A 19,872-nucleotide genomic window follows, 5' to 3' on the forward strand; every position below is an offset into this window, starting at 1 on the left:
AAATGTGCTCGAGCGCTGGAAATTTTGGAATAAAATTGATTTTTTTCTCTTTTTCATTAATTGCAAATTGCGGAACAATTTTTTTACCGACAAACTGCTCATTGCATCGAATAATTTTCATTTGCAACCCTCTGCATCCACGCACTGAAATTTATAATAATTTTTGAGTGCCATTTTTCGCATTCTGAAACTGGAGATTTGAACGCCTGCACCTGCGCCGCTTTTACAATTTACAGCGTAATTTTTCTTACCTGTGTCACGCGCCGCGATCTTGCAGCGACTGCAGTCCAGCCCTTTTTCTCCTTTTTTGTTTAGTGTGCTTCAGCCGAGAGGAGGAGCGTCACGGAAGAAATACTCTCGAAAGAGGAAATCCAACCAATGCGCAGAGCGCAAGCGCAGCAGCTGCCAAGCAATTATTTTTACTAACGCGCGCACCTGCAAGCTTTTTAATGTCAAAACTGGAGTTTCTTATTCTTCATAATCAAAAAATCAAAAATTGAGGGATAAGATTAAGATTGGTAATGGAAAATTCGCCTATTTTCCGCAATTTATGGGTTCGCACCTGTTCCGTTGCATCCGTAGGTATAATTCCGGTCTCTTGGAGACCTTTGGCGCCTGTAAAAAATTTAATTTAATTCTTTTACGGTTTTTTTGCGACGCAAGCAAAGTGCACAATCGCAAAAATACTTTTCTTTCTTTTAAAATTCAGCCGCTAATAATTGCAAACGTCAAACCCGACCCCTCGTCGGATTTGATTCGGAGTACCCTGCTGACGACATTTTCAGGGTAACACGTGGTCGTTCACCAGTGGCAAGCGCTTGAATTGATATTAATTTGAGATGTTTTGCGGCCGCACATGCAACAAAATTCTTTGTGTTGTTGCGATTACCACTAAAAATAAAGTGAGTCTGGAGAATTAATTAATTCTATTTTAATGGTGACGTGTTTTTCAGCAATCAATATTGTAAATCACTGTTCGAGATGGACAGAGGTCAAGACCAAAATTTCTGAGAAGCGGATGAAATTGACCAAGCGGAAGAATTACAAAAAAAAATTGTGGCATCAGATTGAACAATATTTTTCTGTTATTTGAAACTAATGTTCTTAAAATATGCCAGAAATGTGAGTCTAACCAACTGACGAGAATTGAATAAGAAAACAAAATTGCTTACCGCAAAAATTATTGCTCTGCTTTTTTAAATTTTAGTAAATGCATAGAAAATGCATAAAACTGAACGTGGAGCGGATCCTTATCAATATTTGGCACTCTCTCAGAAGGACGACGCTCGCGTGATAAATAAATGACCTTTGCCATTTTCCCGTCCGGTCCCAACGCAAAGAGATTATGAGTGTCATTCGGGGCTTTTAATCACGCATGTCCATCAAAATTTATTGATTATTCGCAGTCGATGAAATACTTGATGAAATGGGATTGTTTTTCGTGTTGTTAAATAAGTTAAAATCAAATGATACCTTTTTGAATTAATTCACTGCACTCGCGCCGCATTTTTCCGTTCATATGTATTTCTATATTGAAATATTTATCACATTTAGAGATGGAGACGAGAGGTTAAGATCAAAGTGCCAAAGCAGCCTTTTTGACCTCTTGTGTGCGATGCTTAATTTTTCGAATTTTTCTTGCGTTACGTAACAAAATCATTATAATAAATAAAATTATGCAGCAATTTCATAAAAATAAACAATAGGATTTTACAGTTGATGATCTTTAGCCGCATAAAATATTTAAGAAATCATATTTTCCTCGCCCCGTCAGCATTGAATTGTTACAATTGGGACTGCTTGGCAACAGCAGTTTGACTCGACACCCTTGAGACGAAATCGTTTGCCCTTTCCTCTGCGGATCTCCTCTGATATAAAAAGGCGCTCTTGAATAATTCGATCAGTCTAAAACAGCAGCGGAGACCATCTCTCTTCTGGTAAGAAATTCCTTTTTCTCGTCAGTCTAATTAGCTCCGTGAAAATTGCAAGGAAATTGTTTCGAATATGTTCAAATTTGTTGTTAAATGTGTTGGGAAATTATTATAAAATAATAAATCACTCACGGAGAGACAACAAAATCACATTTCCCTGAATACTCTTGCCTGCACTCACGATCTTTATCAAGTATAAGATTGAAACCAAACAAAGATGAAAAATCCCTGTTTTGAATTGTTAAAATAATATAATTTAAAATATACTTGGCCTATTAACCACTCAAATTAAGTTATTTATCGTTCGCTGGACGATTTTAATTATTTCATTCGAGTCTGCATCGTGCCTTTCATAGCATATTCCTTTTTATTTTATTAATCTTATCGTTCTTTTCGTCAAAAGTTTAAAAACGTTAGAAGGATGACGCCATTCTTCGTCGCCATTTTCTTGCTCGGCGTTTCATCCCTGGCCACTGGCGTAAACTTCACTCAGGTCTTCGAGTGGCCCGAAGCATGGGACTACGAGTGGCCGTCGGAGGAAAGCAGGGCACAGGCCTTGAGAGACGGAACTTTCAAACCAGAGGAATTTAATCCTCGTCACATGGCTGTCTACGGAACAAGGATCTTCATCAGCCTGTCTAAAGAATTTGGTGACGTTCCGGTGACTCTGGTGACCTTGCCGACGAGCAGTGCGTCCTCCGCACCCCCGAAGCTCACTCCATTTCCTTCGTGGGACATGCATCTTAATGTAAGTTGCAAAAATAAACGCTACATGGTTCTTTAGCTTGAATCGCATTTCAGAAATGCCAACAAAATTCGATTTGTCATTTTTTTTGCAGGGATCGGAAAACTGCGACAAGATCCAAACGGCAGTAGGGCTGCAAGTGGACTCGGTTGGCAGGCTGTGGCTGCTCGATGAGGGGAACGAGACTTGCAATTGCAGTGCCAAACTATGGATTTTTGACTTAAACAACAATACAACAGAACTCATTCATCGATTTCCTTTTCACTTCTATATTCACGACTTGGTGATCGACGAAACGGCCAACGGAACCTTCGCATACATCGCGCGCTGGATGGTTAGCCACTTTGTTGTCTTTAGTTTGGAAAGAAAGCAGTCTTGGTTTGTGGACACGTCAGGAATCGATGTTTCGTCCATCGCCCTTTCCCCTAAGGACCAGGAACCGAGGCAGCTCTACATTGGCGAATTGCACTCCAATCAACTGCATTCAATTTCCGTCACCGTTCTCCGCAACGGGACTCGAACTGCCAAACCAAAGCTCATCGGAAACTGGAGTGGACAAAGTGCGTATAGAATGGTGATGGACAACCACGGAACCTTGCACGCCGCCTTCATGTTTGAGAATTTCATGTCCGCTTGGAACACTTCCCATTCTTTTCAAGAGCAACGTTTTTATCAGGTATTAAACCAAATTCAAAGTAAAAGTGTACGCATCCCAGGTTCCCAAATTTTAATTCAATACCGAATAATAATTCTAATTGGCGTGCAATTGGATGATTTTTAATAGCTCCATGTTCAATTTCAAAAGTTTTTAACTGTTAAATTCGTTCACTGCTTAATTGTTTCAGTTGGCTGCACTGAAATCAGCTTGGCCGTTTATTTTTTCCTTGGACCAAAATGGAACTTTTTGGATGACAGTGTTTGATGACTCAAGAATTCCAAGATCCTGGAAATATAACGCTGCAGTCGATGCAAAATCTTATATCTTCCCCAGGTAAATTTCCTCTGGATGTAATATTGGAAAATTTGTGATTTCTTGCTCTCGTATCATTAAATATAATTTACACAGTTAAATGAAAAAATTTAAATTGATTAGTTAATCTGCTAGCTTGCTCACTCTGAAATGTTCACGGAAATTGGTCAATTATATTAAAACATTTCACGTTAATATATTTCAATTAATTTTCTATGCTTCTAGATTGCTCCGGTACGTGTCACAAGGGTGATACTGCCTAAGGTCAAAAGGTTGGATGGAAGGGCGAGAACTGCGTCCCACCCACGGCACCTGCGGCCAACCCTGTGGGAGTGCATCTGCCTGTCCGACTTCCACGCAAAGCTCTGCGACCTCAAAAACGATTGTAGACTCGCGTAGAGATTTTATAGTTTTGGTTATTAAATGTTTTGAAGGGTATATATTTCCGAGATTTCTTTTTACCAACAACCTAAACATCATCAGCTTTTCGCAATTGTTTTGCGAAATGTCAATATAGTGGAGAGTTGTGGTCACACACTCTTTAGCCTGATCTCAAGTCACCTGTTAAATCAAATCCCTATAGGTTAGACACCAAAGAAATTGGTCAGTGTCTTGTCTAGTCAAAGATTAGGTGCATAGTTTTCGAATAATCACGTAATCGCTTATTTTGTCATGGATTGTGAGGACTGACTGTCCAGCACCCACAGCCTGCCAACCGAGTCCACTTGCAGCCCTGCTGTCGCCTCTTCAATTTTGTTGCACTGTCCCTTTCCCTGAAAAAAAAAAGTAATTCATTAGCATTTTTTAATACACAGAATCAAACTGAAGATTTTGGATTTAACTGCATTTTATTTACTTACATGCATGTCCCACGAAGGGAAAGGAGTGAGCTTCGGGGACGAAGAGGACGCGCTGCTCGTCGGCAAAGTCACCAGAGTCACCAGAGTATCTATAAAGGCTGAGGAAGATCCTGGATTTGTAAACAGTCATAAAGAGAGGCTCAATGTCATTTTAGATCTGAAAGTTCCATCTTCAAAGGCCTGTGTCCTACTCTCCGCGGAAGGCCACTCGTAGTCGAATTCATCGGGCCACTCGAAGACCTGAGTGAAGTTGGCAGCCGTGGCAGCGATGAAAAGCCGAGCAAGAAAATGGCGCCCGAGAACGGAGACACATTCTTCCAACTCCTTCAAACTGTTCACAAAAGGCACGAAAAAATAAAATCTACCGTTATTCTGAGTATGTTCTGAAAGGAGCGACAATAAATGAACACGCATCACTTTAAAACCATATATTTAAAAAAAAACTAAAATCGTGTATATTGGCTGTATCTTTGGCCTGAGTGTCTCACGAAACCGTCTAAATCTTGCTAATATCCGTGTAAATTTAGTATTTGGTCAAATTATCCATCTTTAATGACGACTTTTTCCTTAGAGTTCAGAGAATGGTGTTGGATTGGAAACACACCCGGCTTTTCTACACCCGGCAACTCGAATAATTCTGAATTTCATAAAAAAAATCGTAAGGTTTCAATCAAAGAGCTGAAAAATCCACAAGGACAGTTACGGAGATAAAGCGAGAAGAATTTAAACGGCATTCTACTTTGAACTAGGGAATTTTTCATTTGGCTTTTCCTTGTTCTGTGTCGTGACGAGTAGCTCGAGCAGGAAAACAAATTTTCAGCTTACCGCTTCGCTTTATATGCAGCGATGAAACGGCTGTTGCTCTCGTCAGATATGATTGCCTCTTCTCGCGGTTTCTGATAATATAGTGTTGTGATGTGTGGTTTCCTTTTCCACCACAATCACGTGATTATGCCAAGCGAGGGGCATTTTAAGCATTGATAAAGAGAGACTATGTTCGCAATATTAAAATAAGAGTTGCTCCATGTCGTGCTGGGTCTGCTGGCGCGCGTTGTGCCAAATTGGAGATCGATATAGTTCAAAATACAAAATATGAACCCCTTATGTTCAGGTTGTTTGGTTCAAAATAAAACTCGTAAATAAATTCCCAAAAACATTTAATATCAAACTAAAATCGCTACTCGACTCTACTTTTTTGATGTCACAGAGCTTTGCACGGAAGTCGGGCAGGCAGGTACTCTATCTCCCAGGGTTGGTCGCAGCTATAGGTGCCGTGACTGCAGCCAGGCTGGGTTCTTCCAACCGTCCTTGCAAAGGCACTCTTCAGACCTTAGGCAGCATCATTCTTGGTACTCAAAGTGCTGCATTCTAAAAAAAAATAACGTGACATTTTTGTAGATCTTATTGTAAGCATCGATCAAAATCTTTGTTGATTGATTTCCGTTAACTTTCAACTTCCTTATGGGAGCATGAAAAATATTGAAAATGACAAAAAGATAGTATTATTGGCAACGTCAAGATGGCTACGCGTAAAAATTTTTTATATAATTGAATTTTCAAAGGATCCCCTATTCTGAAAACCTTTTTATAGCTGAATCAATTAAAAAAAACTTACCTGGCGAGCCCTCAAATGATTTTGCAGCCTTCAAAAGCTTTGGCTTCCTTTCATCAAAAGGCACCATCACCCAAAAAGTTCCATTTTGGTCCAAGGAAAGAGTAAATGGCCAAACAAAGTCCAATCCGGGGACCTAAATCAAAGCAATGAGCACCGAGTTAATTTAAAATAAGGAATTTCCAAAAACATTCAGGTCTCAAACGTAATTGGTTTCCTACCTGATAAAAACGCTGCTGCTGAAATGGCTGACAAGTGTTCCACGAGGAAATGTAATCCATCCACATAAAGGTGGCATACATGGTCCTGTGCATGTCCATCAGCATCCTATACGCACTAATTTCGGTCCAGTTTCCGATTAGTTCCGGATTTGAAGTTCCAGTTCCGTTGCGGAGTGTGGCGACGGGAATTGAATACAATTCATTGGAGTGGAATGTGCTGAAGTAGAGCTGTCTCAGTTCACATTTAGGGGACAAGGCGATGGAACAAACGTCTTTTTCTTCCGTGTCAACGATCCGAGATTCATTTTTCTCCAAACTAAACACGATAATTGTTGTATCCCATCCTCGTCGCCACTTGAAATGTATGTTGTTGCGGGGTGGCCGGGAAGGAGAAAGGAAAGAACTGCTCAGTTTGACTGCTAGAGATAGACTATAATTTATTTCATACTTCGCACTCTCTGCGTGCTCACATTCATGAAATGCCTGAGTAGATATTTGGGATATAACAATAATGTTTTCTTCAGTCCACCGCGTGATGTAAGCAAAGGTTTCATTGGGTGTTTCGTCGATCACCAAGTCGTGCAACGTGCCGTATAAAGAAAACGGATGGATGAGTTCGATTTAATTGGTTTTTAAGTTGAAAATCCACAGTTTGCCATTGCAATTGGAGTTCCCCACGTTGAGCACCCACAGCCGTCCAACCGAGTCCACTTGCATCCCTGCTGCCCGGTCGATCTTGTCGCAGTTTCCCGATTCCTGCAAAAAGATGAATCAATAATTTTTAGAACAACCTTTTACTGATATATATAAACTGAATAACATTTAATTTTGCGACTTACATTAAGATACATGTCCCACGAAGGGAACGGAGTGAGCTTCGGCGGTGCAGAGGACGCGGTGCTCGTCGGGAAAGACACCAGAGTTGCCGGAACGCCATATCTATAAAGGCTGAGGAAGATCCTTTCGCCGTAGACAGCCATGAAACGAGGTTTGATGTTCTCTGGTTTGAACGTTTCACCACCCAAGGCCTGTGTCTTGATTTTCTCCGAGGGCCAGTCGTAATCGAATCCATCCGGCCACTCGAAGACCTGAGTGAGGTTTGCGGAGGTTGCCAGGGATGAAAGGCCGAGCAACAAATTGGCGACGAAGAATGCAGTCATGCTTCCAGCCTTTTTCAACTGTTCGCAGAAGGAATGAAACCATAAAAAAATACGCAGCCACGATAAGGAAATACATGAAGTAAACTCGACGAATGACATTCGCACACTCGGCACAACACAGATTGGAATTTTAAAATAGAAAACATCTTTTGCAAAATGCTGCTGTTTTAGACTTATCATTACTGTTTGAGAGCGCCTTTTTATATCAGAGAAGATCCGCAGAGCAAAGGGCAAACGACGAGTTCAAACTGCGTAAAGATATAATGATTGCTGTTGCTAAAAGCAGCGATAATAAACTACCAAATTCTAAAAATTCTATGCTGACGGGGGGGGGGGGGGGGCAGATGGAATGATTTTTAAAATATAACAGTGGCTTCAATTCGTCGTCATCGACTGTAAAATTTTATTGATTATTTTCAAAAACATTCTGCTAAATTTTACTAAAATTTCTGTTACGTGCCGCAAGAGAGATTTGCGTCACAAAGAGGTCAAAGAGGCTAATGTGCCACATTTCGGTCTTGAACTCTCTCCCCATCTGTAACAGTGATAAACAATATTGAATGCTGAAAAACACGTACCAGCAGCAAGTTACATATTTTTTTTTTAATTTTGCAGCGATTTTCTTGAAAACATTAATTAAAATTGAACGCAGTTGATAATATATAAATAAAAATCATTTTCGTTGCTCCAGTCAGCATTGAATAAAATAAATAAATAAAATAATTGAATAAAAAAGATTAAGTCAAAATGCCGAACTAGGCCATGCACATTATTATTATTATTATTTATTCTCACACTTTGTCATAATACATTCATGTTATCACAAGTCAAATACAAATAGAAATCATGTGAGAAGGGGCGACACTTCAGGAAAACACGTTACTAAGACCCTGCCCTTGCGGACAAAGCCGAAGTGAGCCCAGACTAGTATTCGTAACACATCACAAAAAATCACACATTAAAATCTTGCAATCACATACGCCTTGCACATGGTAGGAAGCATATAGCTGCTTGGCAACAGCAACCGCATATTTTCTCTCAATCAGTTTGACACTTCGCCCGCCTGACGAAATCACTTTTGCCCTTCCCTCTACGTTGTTTGATATAAATAGGCGCTCTTGAATTCAGAAGTCTAAACAGCAGCAGACCATCACTTTGTGGTAAGAAATTCCTTTTTGAACTGTTTATAAAAATTCTATTGCACCACAGATTGTCATCCATCGTATTTGCTATGTTTTTCTCCTTTAAGCTAAACAAATAATATGTATTTGTTCCTTTTGTCAACAGTTGAAAAAGGCTGGAAGCATGACTCCGTTCTTCGGCGCCATTTTCATGCTCGGCCTTCCATCCCTGATGGCCGCCGCCGCCAACTTCACTCAGGTCTTTGAGTGGCCCTATGTATTGGACTACGAGTGGCCTTCGGAAGCGAGAAGGGCTCAAGCCTTGGAAGATGGAACTTTCAACCCAGCGAAAATTCATCCTCGTTACATGGCTGTCTACGGAACAAGGCTTTTCCTTACTCTGTATAAAGAAGATGGCGTTCCGGCGACTTTGGTGTCTTTGCAAACGAGCAGCGAGTCCTCTGAGCCCCCGAAGCTCACTCCATTCCCTTCTTGGGACATGCATCTTAATGTAAGTAGCAAAAGTAAATGATATTCTGCTGTCCACATTAATGGGGAACGTTTCTATGAATCTGCAGCCATTTGCGCAATATTCATGAATTTTTCAGCTAACAACTCGATTTATCATTTTGCAGGGTTCAGGAAACTGCAACAAGATTCAGGGGGCACAAGGGCTGGAAGTGGACTCCGTCGGCAGGCTGTGGGTGCTCGACCAGGAAAGCTCCAATTCCAATTGCAGTCCCAAACTATGGATTTACAACTTAAACAATAATGAAACAGAACTCATTCATCCATTTTCTTTTCACGACCATTTTTTGCACGACTTGGTTATCGACGAAACGGCCAATAACGAAACCTTTGCCTACATCGCATTGTGGTTGAGAAAACACATTGTCGTGTTTAGTTTGGAAAGAAACCAGTCTTGGATAGTGGACATGATAGAAGTCAAGGTGAATTCCATTGCCCTGTCCCCTAAAAAGGATCAGGAACCGAGACAGCTCTACCTTGGCAGATCGGGCTTCAAAGAACTGTATTCGATCCCCGTCGCCGAACTCCACAACGGAACTACAACTGCAGAACCGGAACTAATCGCAAACTGGACTGCATATAATTCGTATAGGATGCTGATGGACAACCACGGCACCTTGTACTCCGGCTTTATGTATGAGAATTTCACTTCCACTTGGAACACTTCCCAGCCATTTATGGAGCAACCTTTTCATCAGGTATGAAAACAAAGAATTTATGGGAAAAACTAATTTCGTTCAATAAGATTTATTGTAGCTATGTTTAATTATATTTTCGCGTTGAACAAGTAAAAGTGCACTCAGCCCGGTCTCCTGAATTCTTATTCAACATCGAAAACTAATTTAAATCACTCTTTTTCATAATTCTGCTTAACTTCATTGATTTTTATCAATTAAGTTTGTTCATTGATTTGTTTTAGGTGGCTGGACTGAGATCTTCCTGGCCGCTTACTTTTGCCTTGGACCAAAATGGAACTTTTTGGATGGCAGCGTTTAATAACGTGAGAATTCCAAAATTCAGGCTTTTGAAGGCTCCAGTTGGTGCAAAATCGTACATCTACGAGGTCTCACCGCAGGTAAATTACATCTTGACTAAAATTTGAAAATGTTTTGCTCCCATATATCTTTAAACATAATTTAACGTCAAATTTATCAACAATTGTTTTCGAATTGCTGCTTTTATTAGTTGAAGTAATATTTTATTCACCTTGAAATGTTATCGGTAATAGGTCATAAGATAGCAAATCTCAGAAATTCTATATTTAAACTCACCCTTCATTAATTTTAATCAAATTTCTATACCTTTAGAATCACGAGAGTGATACTGCCTAAGGTCGGGAAAGCGGATGGAAGGGAGACCCACCCTGACTGCGTCCACGGCACCTGCGACCAACCCTGGGAGGGCACCTGGCCACCCGCCTTCTTCCGTGCAAAAAACCTCAAAAACGATTGTAGACTTGGGTAGAGATTTTAGTTGGATATTAAAAGTTTTCTGGGAAATTATTTGCGAGTTTTACTTTTCAGCAACAACCTTGAAGTCATTTAGCAGCTTTGTTTATTAATAAATACACTCAACCTGCCTTAAAGTTTTTTCCAGGAAAATATAAGAAACCCCTAATCCGTAAAATATAGGCATTCACATTTATTTCACCCCAGTAAACCATAGAAGTGCACAGATTGGCTTAAAAAACCATTCATGGCCGGGCGAGAGTAAGTGAAACCGCGCGTGTTTAGCTGCTTTTCACGAACCGAAAACGTACCCTCCGTGGATTGTTATTGATGTTCCTCCTCTCTTACCAAAAAGAAAATTCCCGTTCGGCCAGAAGGCCATAATTGTATAAAAATACTACTCGGCAACAAAAATGTTAAAATAAAAAATGCAACTGGCAACTACACGGCATTCAGGGATCAGGGGTTTTGTTCACTAGTGTCCACCATAATTCATTAAATGATTATTCGCTGTCGACGAAATATTTGATGAAAAGGGAATTGTTTTTCGCGTTGCTTAAAATCAATTAAGACCTTTTTGAATAAATCTAAAGCACTCGCGACGCATTTTATATTTTTTTTGGTACATTGTTTATCGCAGTTAAGCGAAAGAGGGCAAGATCAAGTAAGTGACAGCCATTTCGACCTCTTGTTATGCTTAAAAATCTTGCAGCACGTAACTTAATTATTTTAATTATAAAACAATGCAGCAAAAATATAATAAATAAATCTGTACAGTCTTATTCTTAATCTGCTTATATATTTTTATTATTATGTTTTCCACGAATCCGTCAGCATTGAATTTATTTAATTTGGCCATGCGGCCTTAGCAACAACGAATCATTCCATTATCTTCTCGCATTTTGACTCGTCGCCCTTGAGACGAAATCGTTTGCCCTTTGCTCTGCGGATCTTCTCTGATATAAAAAGGCGCTCTTGAATAATTCGATCAGTCTAAAACAGCAGCGGAGACCATCTCTCTTCTGGTAAGAAATTCCTTTTTCTTATTCTAATTATCGCGTCAGTAAGTGTTAAATGTGCTATCACAAAACTATAACACGTTCTGCGTGGGGAATTATTTTCAAAATATTCATCCAAAGGTGCGATTACTCAGGTTCATTTCGCATATTGAGCAGGATATGTTTTTAATTTTAAAAATTACAATCTACGTTGATTCATTCATCACGTTTACTTCATATTTTTCATTTTTAAATTTCCTCCGTGTTTTTTAATGGTTTCGTTCCTTATTTGTGTACAGTTGGACGAGGCTGGAAGCATGACCCCGTTTTTCGTAGCCATTTTCTTGCTGGGCCTTTCGTCCCTGGCCAGCGCCGTCAACTTCACTCAGGTCTTCGAGTGGCCGGATGGATTCGACTACGAGTGGCCGTCGGAGGAAAGGAAGGCACAAGCCTTGGAAAATGTGACTTTCAATCCACGGCACATCAGTCCTAGTTACTTGGCTGTCTACGGAGAAAGAATCTTCCTCAGTCTGTACAAAAACGACGATGGCATTCCGGCGACTCTGGTGACTTTGCCCAAGAGCGGCGCGTCCTCCGCGTCCCCGAAACTCAATCCATTCCCGTCGTGGGACATGTATCTTAATGTAAGTTGCAACTTACTTTTCGGAAAATGCAACAACTCGATTCCACGTTTTTTTTTCAGGAATCGGCTGCAAACTGCAGCATCATCGACTGGGCGCAGGGGCTCCAAGTGGACTCGGTTGGAAGGCTCTGGGTGCTCAACATTGGTAGCGAAAATTGCGATGGCAAACTTTGGATTTTCGACTTGAACAACAACAATGAAATCGTTCTCATTCATTCTTTTTCTTTTGACGGCTGGATGCACGATTTGGTGCTGGACGAAACGCCCAACGGAACGTTCGCCTACATCTCGCAGTCGGGTGAACGACGCATTGCCGTGTTTAGTTTGGAGAGAAATGAATCCTGGCTTGTGGACACTGAAATAAAGGTTTTCTCCATTACGTTGTCCCCTAAGCAGCAGGAACCGAGACAGCTCTACCTTGGCAAATACGACTCCACAGAACTGTATTCACTTTCCGTCACCCCGCTCCGCAACGGAACTGATTATGTAGATCCGGAACTTTTCGGAACATGGTCTGCATCGCCATATCGCATGCAGGTGGACAACCAAGGGACCTTGTACGCCGGCTTAACCTGGCAGCATTACATTTCCTCTTTGAACTCTACCCAGCCTTCAGAGGAACAACGTATTTATGAGGTATGAAACCGATTTTTAAATAATAACACATTTGAGGCCTAACATTTCGCTTTCAATTCTTCTTTTTGTTAATTCAATCGGTACATTTGTTTTGTTATAGGTAGAAAAATCGGGCTTGCTTAGGTCGTTTACCTTCTCCTTGGACCAAAATGGAACCTTTTGGATGTTTGTATTTGATCATCTAGGAAGGCCAAGATACAGGCTTTTGAATGCTGCGGTCGGTGCAAGATCATTTGGGGGCACGCCAGGTGAGTTATAATTTGGTAATTTGCTTCTATAATTATATGCAATATACGTCTTTTTGCCTGCGTCACGTCACATTTTGTTCTAAAAATAATACAACAATCACAAGCCATTATGATTTCGCCAGGAAAATTAACTTTATTCGTTCTTATATTAAATTTAAATTATTGACAAACTGTTTTTCAACAATCTTTTCAAACGTTCCACGTTTTTTTTAGAATGCTCCGGTTCGTGTCACAAGAATGATGCTGCCTAAGGTCAAGAGAGTGTCTTTGCAAGGAAGGGCGAAAACTGCAGCCAACCCTGGCTGCGTCCACGACACCTGCGACCTACCCTGGGAGTGCACCTATGCCCGCCCGACTCCATGCAAAGCTCTGCGACCTCGAAAACGATTGTAGACTTGAGTAGTGATTTTAGTTGTTAGTTGGGATATTAAATGTTTTTCTTGGAATTTATTTGCGAGTTTTTCTTTTCACCAAAAACCTGAACTTCAAGTTTTTATAAATTTAAGTTTGTTGATTCGCACGCCAGTCAATGCGCCTTGGAGGGCCGTGTCCGCCCGTGTCCAGTTTTTCAAAATCAGAGACTAGTTTTGGAAATACCACGATTTGTTTTGGAGGAAATTGACTCGAGGTTTTCCCGGATTTAACAATCTACTCCATCTCGGCTAGGCATCGATTGAAGAAGATTTTATTCCCTTACGAGTGTCAAGAATTTGTTTTAAAAATCCAAAAGACACAATTAGGTCTCAGGACGGGTTCCTTCATTTACTTTTGCATTGGATGAACCTGAAATATATTGGGACAGAAAGGCATGGTGCAGGCTTTTGAATGTCGGGGAACAATCCTTCGAGGACTCTTTATTTTAGGTAAGTCTTCTTTATTAATTTGTTTAATATTAAAAAGGCACGAACATAATATATTATTGGTTTTCCGCGGATAAGATAAAGAAACTTCGAAACATTTTTGTGCATAATGCTACATATTTTACTAGAAAATGAAAAATTATTTCAAAATTGTGATCTAGATTTTATTAAAGCAACTGCTACACATTATTATTATTTCCGTTATTTGCATCATTTGGATTGATCTGTTGTCGGGCAGCATTTAAGAATGAGTAAAGCACTACCAAACCTCCAACTAAAAACAAATAGCATGGGTGTTATCGTTACTATATTTAATTATTGGAAAAACACTTACTCAAGAAGAAAAGCAAATAAATTAAAAAAAAATCGGGAAAGTAGAAGTACACTGCAATCGGCCACACAGCATAATTAGAAATTAATGCGCCTCCAATAGCTGCAACCCAAAGGTACAGGGGGAACTCTCTGATGAACACGTAGATGACCAGAAGCCCAAAAAAGTTGAAAATCGAGCAGGCTAAATCACCGAAAATTAAAAGTAAAATCAATTTAGGTATAACATATTTTCAAATTCACTTATGAACGCGACGAGAGCACAGATTTTTTTAGACACCGAATCGCATTCGATTGCGGCATGCTGCGGGATAAAAAATAATCTTTTATTAGAAAACACCGCAATTTATTGAGGTATTAAGAACTCACCTCAACAACGAGGGGATCGAATTTAAGCTGTATTTTCGTAGCAAATTCCGTAGATTCAGAGTTTGGAGTGTTTAGAACCTCCGATCCCTGTTTAAAATAAAAAATAAATCTTTTGGATATTAGTTCTGAATACAAACCATTGGAATGACGCACGTTGCAGAGTTCGTTCGAGGTTGCTCCATACTTTGCCTGTTCAAAAAATCGAAACGATTCAGTGAAGGAAAGAAATAGTTGAGACCAAAATGTTATCAATTCAATACACTATAGAGCTATTATAGATTTTAAAAATAGTGACTGCTATTTATTTTTATTTCGTTTGAATTTTTAACGTTCCTCTGTTTCCTGAAATCAGAAAAATAAGATTTCACGCATACCATTTTTTTGTTTTTTAATTATGAGAAACATGTTTAGCAGTGTTATGTTGTGAATCACTTGATTGCACGCGTCTCAACATTAATTTTGAAACATGAAAACGGGAAAATGCATAGTGAGTAATTTTGAATTGTGCAGATTCCATTAAATAATTTATTAACTTTATCCGGACAAGAAAGAATCTTCAAAACATTTTGTGTATATAACTATCTACTTTATTTCTAACAATTTTAAAAACTATTATTGAAAATTCTGATCTAGAATTTATTCATGCAACTGATACACCAAATGACTAGCAAATTGTCCTGTTCTTGGATAGCATTTTCCGCACTTTTAATTTTGCGGATCCATCGTATGAGGGGGAAGAGCAGTCCCACCAATCCACCTATCAACAAATAATCGTTAGTAGACTAACTATATTGGAAAAACACTTACTGTACAGAATAAAATTAAAAAATAAAGAATATTCTTCGCCGGACAAGTTGCTAATTGCAAACGGCCACACAAACAACTCGGAAATTATTACGCCAAGACATGCAGCACAAATGTATAGGTTGGACCAGCTGATAAACATGTAGATGTCCAGAAATCCTAAAGCGTTGTAAAACGAGCAAACTAAAAAACAATTAAATTATATTCGAGAAGATTTAAGATATAGTTTGAAAAGTACTTATCAACACGAAGAGGAAAACACAGATTTTTTTCATCACCGAATCGCTTTCCAATGCGGCATGCTGCGAGTTATCCTAAAAATTCGTATTTAGCAATAGATAATGCTATTTCTTGAGATATTAAGAACTCACCGCAACAACCAGTGGATCCAATTTGAGTGGTATTTTCGTGGCAAATTCCAAAGATTCAGGGTTTGGCTTCGATTCTGGAGCGTTTGGAATAACCTCGGACTCCTGTTTAAATTTAGAAAAAAATTAATCTTGTTGACGTTTTTCATTGAATACAAATTACAAACCACTGGAATGACGTAAGTTGCAGTGTTCGTTCGAGGTTGCTCCATATTTTGCCTGATCAGCAAAATAGAAACGCTTCAGTGAAGGAACGAAATAGTTGTGACTAAAATGTTTTCGATTTAATACACTAGCGCTGTAGATTTTAAAAAACAGTGGGGGCTGTTTATTTTTATTTCGATTGCATTTTTATTGTTATGGAGTTCCTCTGTTTTCTGAAATCAGAAAAATAGAGTTTCGAATTATGAGAAATATGTTTTATGCAATGTTAAAAATATGCTTTTATTGTATGTTGTGTTTGTTATATCGGTAACCTTTGAGAATTTATAATAAGTCATTGCTATAGAAGTAGTGAGAGCGACAGCTTATCACTTGATCGAACGCGTCTCAACTCTCAACATTAATTTTGAAACAAGGAAACAGGAAAAGATGGACGCTACGAAGATAGATCTCCAAATTGACGCGAAGATACTAGCTCAAGTGAGTTTTTAACCAAAATATAGGTTTTTCTAACTAATTCAATCCAAATTAATAGGAGTATCGTAATAAAAATAGCGACATTAGAGAACTGCGCGACATAACATCGTTGGCCTTTTCAGACTTCTTCACCATGCTCTTAGGTATATGAAAACGATAGTACAAACAAATTTACTCTAAATATTGTTTTTCTTTAGTCTGTGTTGCGTGGAACGTTGCCGGAGGGATTTTTCTCATCTGGGTCTGCTCGTGGTCGGCGCTTCTCGGCGCAATCGTCGGTTCTGCTATTTCCTGCGTGATTTGGGGCCTGCTCTCTCTTATTTTGAGCCACGCTGTCTGGATTTACGCTTTTTATACCCTTTGGTGGTGTAAGAAATTTTGAATTAATTTTTGCTGAATTCAGTAAAATTGTTAATGTGTTCTTGATTTTCAGTAACGGGCATCCTCTTCGCATCCATAATTGCTATTATAGTTTTAATTCTAATACCGTACGTTATTTACTCCGAAAATCGATAATTGGCATAATATGTGGAATGAAGAATAAACTTTGTAACGATAAAAAGCTGAGTTATTTTTTTTTAAATCCAGCATGAAAATAGATATCTAGCAATTTTTTCCTCAAGAGAAATAATGCATGTAGATACAGACAAGTGCCATTGGCCACTCTGAAAGTCAAAACAAAATTTAGTTGTATAATCTATTTTATAAAAGTAGTGAAACTTGCCGTAATATTTCTCGGCTTGAATGAGCCAATCAATAATATCAAATCCAATTATGAATCCAAGCAAAGGCCAAAGAGTTAAGTAAAGAATAGAGCCGATTATTGCACCCCATCGTGACTCCGTGGATTTGAAAACGCTGGTGACGCCATATCCGAAAACAAACCAGGTCAAAGTCGCTAAAAATAAACAAACAAACAAATGCAGAGATTTCAAAAAGATTTTTCAGTTGTTCGTCTCCCACCTGCCATCGATGCGAAGAAGTGGAGCCATTTTATTCGGTGAGTCCTCGCATCAGGAGCGATTTCCTGCTAATTGAGAGAATTCTATTACGTTTAGATTTGTAAAATTGAATAAATACCTCTTCAGTGCACCGCAAATTATTAAAAGGATCGAATTTGAGTTTGATCTTCGTCGCGTACTCAACGGCTACCGCCGGGGGCTCATTTCCAACCTCCATCCCTCTTTTTCGTGGATAATGAAAGAAAACGAGTGTAAAGTTAAAAACATTGTTATATTTTCAACACCCAATAAATTGTTATTTTAAAAGTAAAAACAAGATAACTTCCTAATTGAAAGGAATGACCCAACGTCCGTATCTGATCTTGCGCATGACGTAACACACTCCGATGGCAGGAACTACGAAAACACAGCCGTCTTTGCGGGAAACAAAATATTATTCCTAATAGCAATTTGTATAAATTTTACTTACTGCCTTTGAGTAAATAGTTTGAGGCGGTGGTGGCAGTCTGCTGGCCGAGAAGAAAATTGAGACAAGTCCACACGACGACGTGCACGAACAGGCCGACGAACGCTCCGCACAGCGCTTCCGTCGACACGAGGAAGAGACACGCTACCACCCCGGAAATGCTCCAAATCGTTGTGACTTTGACAGTAAAAAATAATTAAATTTTGATTGCGTAATCAATAGAAATTTGATTCCTGACTTATCATGCCGCCGAAGAAGTCGAGCCACATGAAAGTACGCTCTTCTTCGTAAAGGTTTAACTGATTAAGATAAATTAAAAATTAAATTATTATGATGCTGTCAATTGTATACCGCGGCTGGCTCAAATTTCAACTGTATCTTCGTGGCTTCCTCTGCAATCAAAGGCTGATCTTGCTCTGCTCTCATCTCTGACATAATTACCAAAGATGCAGGAAAACAGCTATTTAAAAATCAAAATTAATATGAAAATTGTGAAATTACGACATAACTTTGCAGGACTGGAAATAACGACGAGGCATCTTACTGGAACAACATTAGTTTTCGAAAAAATAAAGCTAATGAACTGTTTTCCATTCTCGAAATAATTTAAACGGTTCCTTAATTCTTGGAAAACTTAATTGTGTCGCTTTCGATGACAGACCTGGAACACCGAAGCCTTTCAATCTTGAACAGCCAGCAAGGAACTCCTGATGGTAAATTTTTTGCAGCGTGTGTGGATAAGGGTTTAAATTTGTATATTTAGGGTTCACCGGGGGAGACGCTGCCCCAGAAGGCAGAGCCCAAATGGGAAAATGCTACGAAAATTGAAGTGATTTTGAATCCGTTGCAGCTGGCCCAAAATTCAGTAAATAAAATCAAATTTTTTGATAAGATAAAAAAACTACAATTAAATTCACAGGGAATTCGTATCTACGATGAAGAAACCCCATTTGTGCAAAAGTTTTTGCCTTGTGCAAAAAGCGCTTTAGGCGACTTCTTCGCCTTGTTTCTCGGTAATTTGATATTTTTAAATAATCCTATGTTGATGGTTCGTAATTGTTTCAGTGTGCTTATTGTGGAACTTCGCTGGAATGATTGTGTTGCTGTTGATTCGGTCCCGAGCGGCCGTTTTCGGAGCGTCAGTCGGAATCGTCGCGTCCATCATCATGTGGACCTCAGTCGCACATATGATCACGGTTCGAATTCCTGATCTCATGCCTGACTGATCGGAACAAGGTTGAGAGGAAAGAGGATGACAATTAACATCTTTTCTCGTGTTTTTATTAAAATGGAGCACATTGAAGAACATTAAAATATGATTTGGTGATAATTATTCCTTTTAATTAACGTTTTTATTTTTTTTATAACCAAACAATGTTTTTTTCGTGAATTTCTTAAAAGAAAGGTGCACCGCTTCCAATATAAAATTCATTAAATTAGACGAAAATTTCCTTAGGAGAAAATACGTCATTTTTTTGGTTTCGGAGACTCTCCTCTGTTTCATAAATATAATACGAATCATAAAATTGCCGATGTTATCCAGTTATTTTCTTCAATCAGCAAAAAATCTTGGTGAATTCGGAAAGCTGTTGAAATTTGTGGTTTAATATAATTTCCTCTCCTCAAGTACCCGGAGAAGCCGTTTTAAACGTTGTCTAGCAAGTTCTGCGACCCGAAAAGAATTATAAAAGACGAGTCCCTTTCTGTTCCCGCCCGCCAGAGTTCTGTTAGGTTGGCGCGCTGTATAAAGGCCACAGCTGGATGCTCACGAACCAATCAGAGCGCGCTACGCGATTCGCGCCAGAACGCCAGAAGCATATGTTGTCTCCCACCACTCCCACCAGCTATTGATGTGACGCGGGTGCAAGTCGTCAGTTTCATATTTTGCTCCTGGAATTTTGAGCGATGGAGGTCCCAGGATTCCTTAAAAACTGCCATCAGGTGAAAGGTACG

At 39.3% G+C, this 19,872-nt stretch overlaps 4 protein-coding genes across 4 annotated transcripts; 3 read left to right on the forward strand and 1 right to left on the reverse strand.

Moving 5' to 3' along the window:
- Nucleotides 1-1,913: 1,913 nt before the first annotated feature.
- Nucleotides 1,914-4,084, forward strand: LOC135936447 (protein yellow-like). The gene is made up of 5 exons (XM_065479256.1): nt 1,914-1,937; nt 2,335-2,679; nt 2,771-3,352; nt 3,522-3,667; nt 3,872-4,084. Exons 2-5 carry the CDS (start codon nt 2,353-2,355, stop codon nt 3,897-3,899), a joined length of 1,083 nt encoding a protein of 360 aa, XP_065335328.1. The 5' UTR covers nt 1,914-1,937; nt 2,335-2,352; the 3' UTR covers nt 3,900-4,084.
- A 1,568-nt stretch (nt 4,085-5,652) lies between these two features.
- LOC135935851 (uncharacterized) lies at nt 5,653-7,499 on the reverse strand. The gene is made up of 5 exons (XM_065478418.1): nt 7,179-7,499; nt 6,989-7,095; nt 6,340-6,655; nt 6,122-6,254; nt 5,653-5,874 (listed from the first exon to the last, which is right to left on the reverse strand). The coding sequence occupies exons 1-5, from the start codon at nt 7,497-7,499 to the stop codon at nt 5,837-5,839; spliced, it is 915 nt and encodes a 304-aa protein (XP_065334490.1). The 3' UTR covers nt 5,653-5,836.
- Nucleotides 7,500-8,624: 1,125 nt separating this feature from the next.
- Nucleotides 8,625-10,650, forward strand: LOC135936510 (protein yellow-like). The gene is made up of 5 exons (XM_065479339.1): nt 8,625-8,659; nt 8,787-9,131; nt 9,256-9,846; nt 10,068-10,223; nt 10,456-10,650. The coding sequence occupies exons 2-5, from the start codon at nt 8,805-8,807 to the stop codon at nt 10,477-10,479; spliced, it is 1,098 nt and encodes a 365-aa protein (XP_065335411.1). The 5' UTR covers nt 8,625-8,659; nt 8,787-8,804; the 3' UTR covers nt 10,480-10,650.
- A 939-nt stretch (nt 10,651-11,589) lies between these two features.
- LOC135936151 (protein yellow-like) lies at nt 11,590-13,571 on the forward strand. Its single transcript, XM_065478862.1, has 5 exons — nt 11,590-11,621; nt 11,894-12,238; nt 12,298-12,873; nt 12,974-13,121; nt 13,335-13,571. Exons 2-5 carry the CDS (start codon nt 11,912-11,914, stop codon nt 13,370-13,372), a joined length of 1,089 nt encoding a protein of 362 aa, XP_065334934.1. The 5' UTR covers nt 11,590-11,621; nt 11,894-11,911; the 3' UTR covers nt 13,373-13,571.
- The last annotated feature ends 6,301 nt before the right edge of the window (nt 13,572-19,872 follow it).

This window comes from Cloeon dipterum, chromosome 2 (genome assembly GCF_949628265.1).
Source record: "Cloeon dipterum chromosome 2, ieCloDipt1.1, whole genome shotgun sequence".
NCBI classification, from domain to species: domain Eukaryota; kingdom Metazoa; phylum Arthropoda; class Insecta; order Ephemeroptera; family Baetidae; genus Cloeon; species Cloeon dipterum.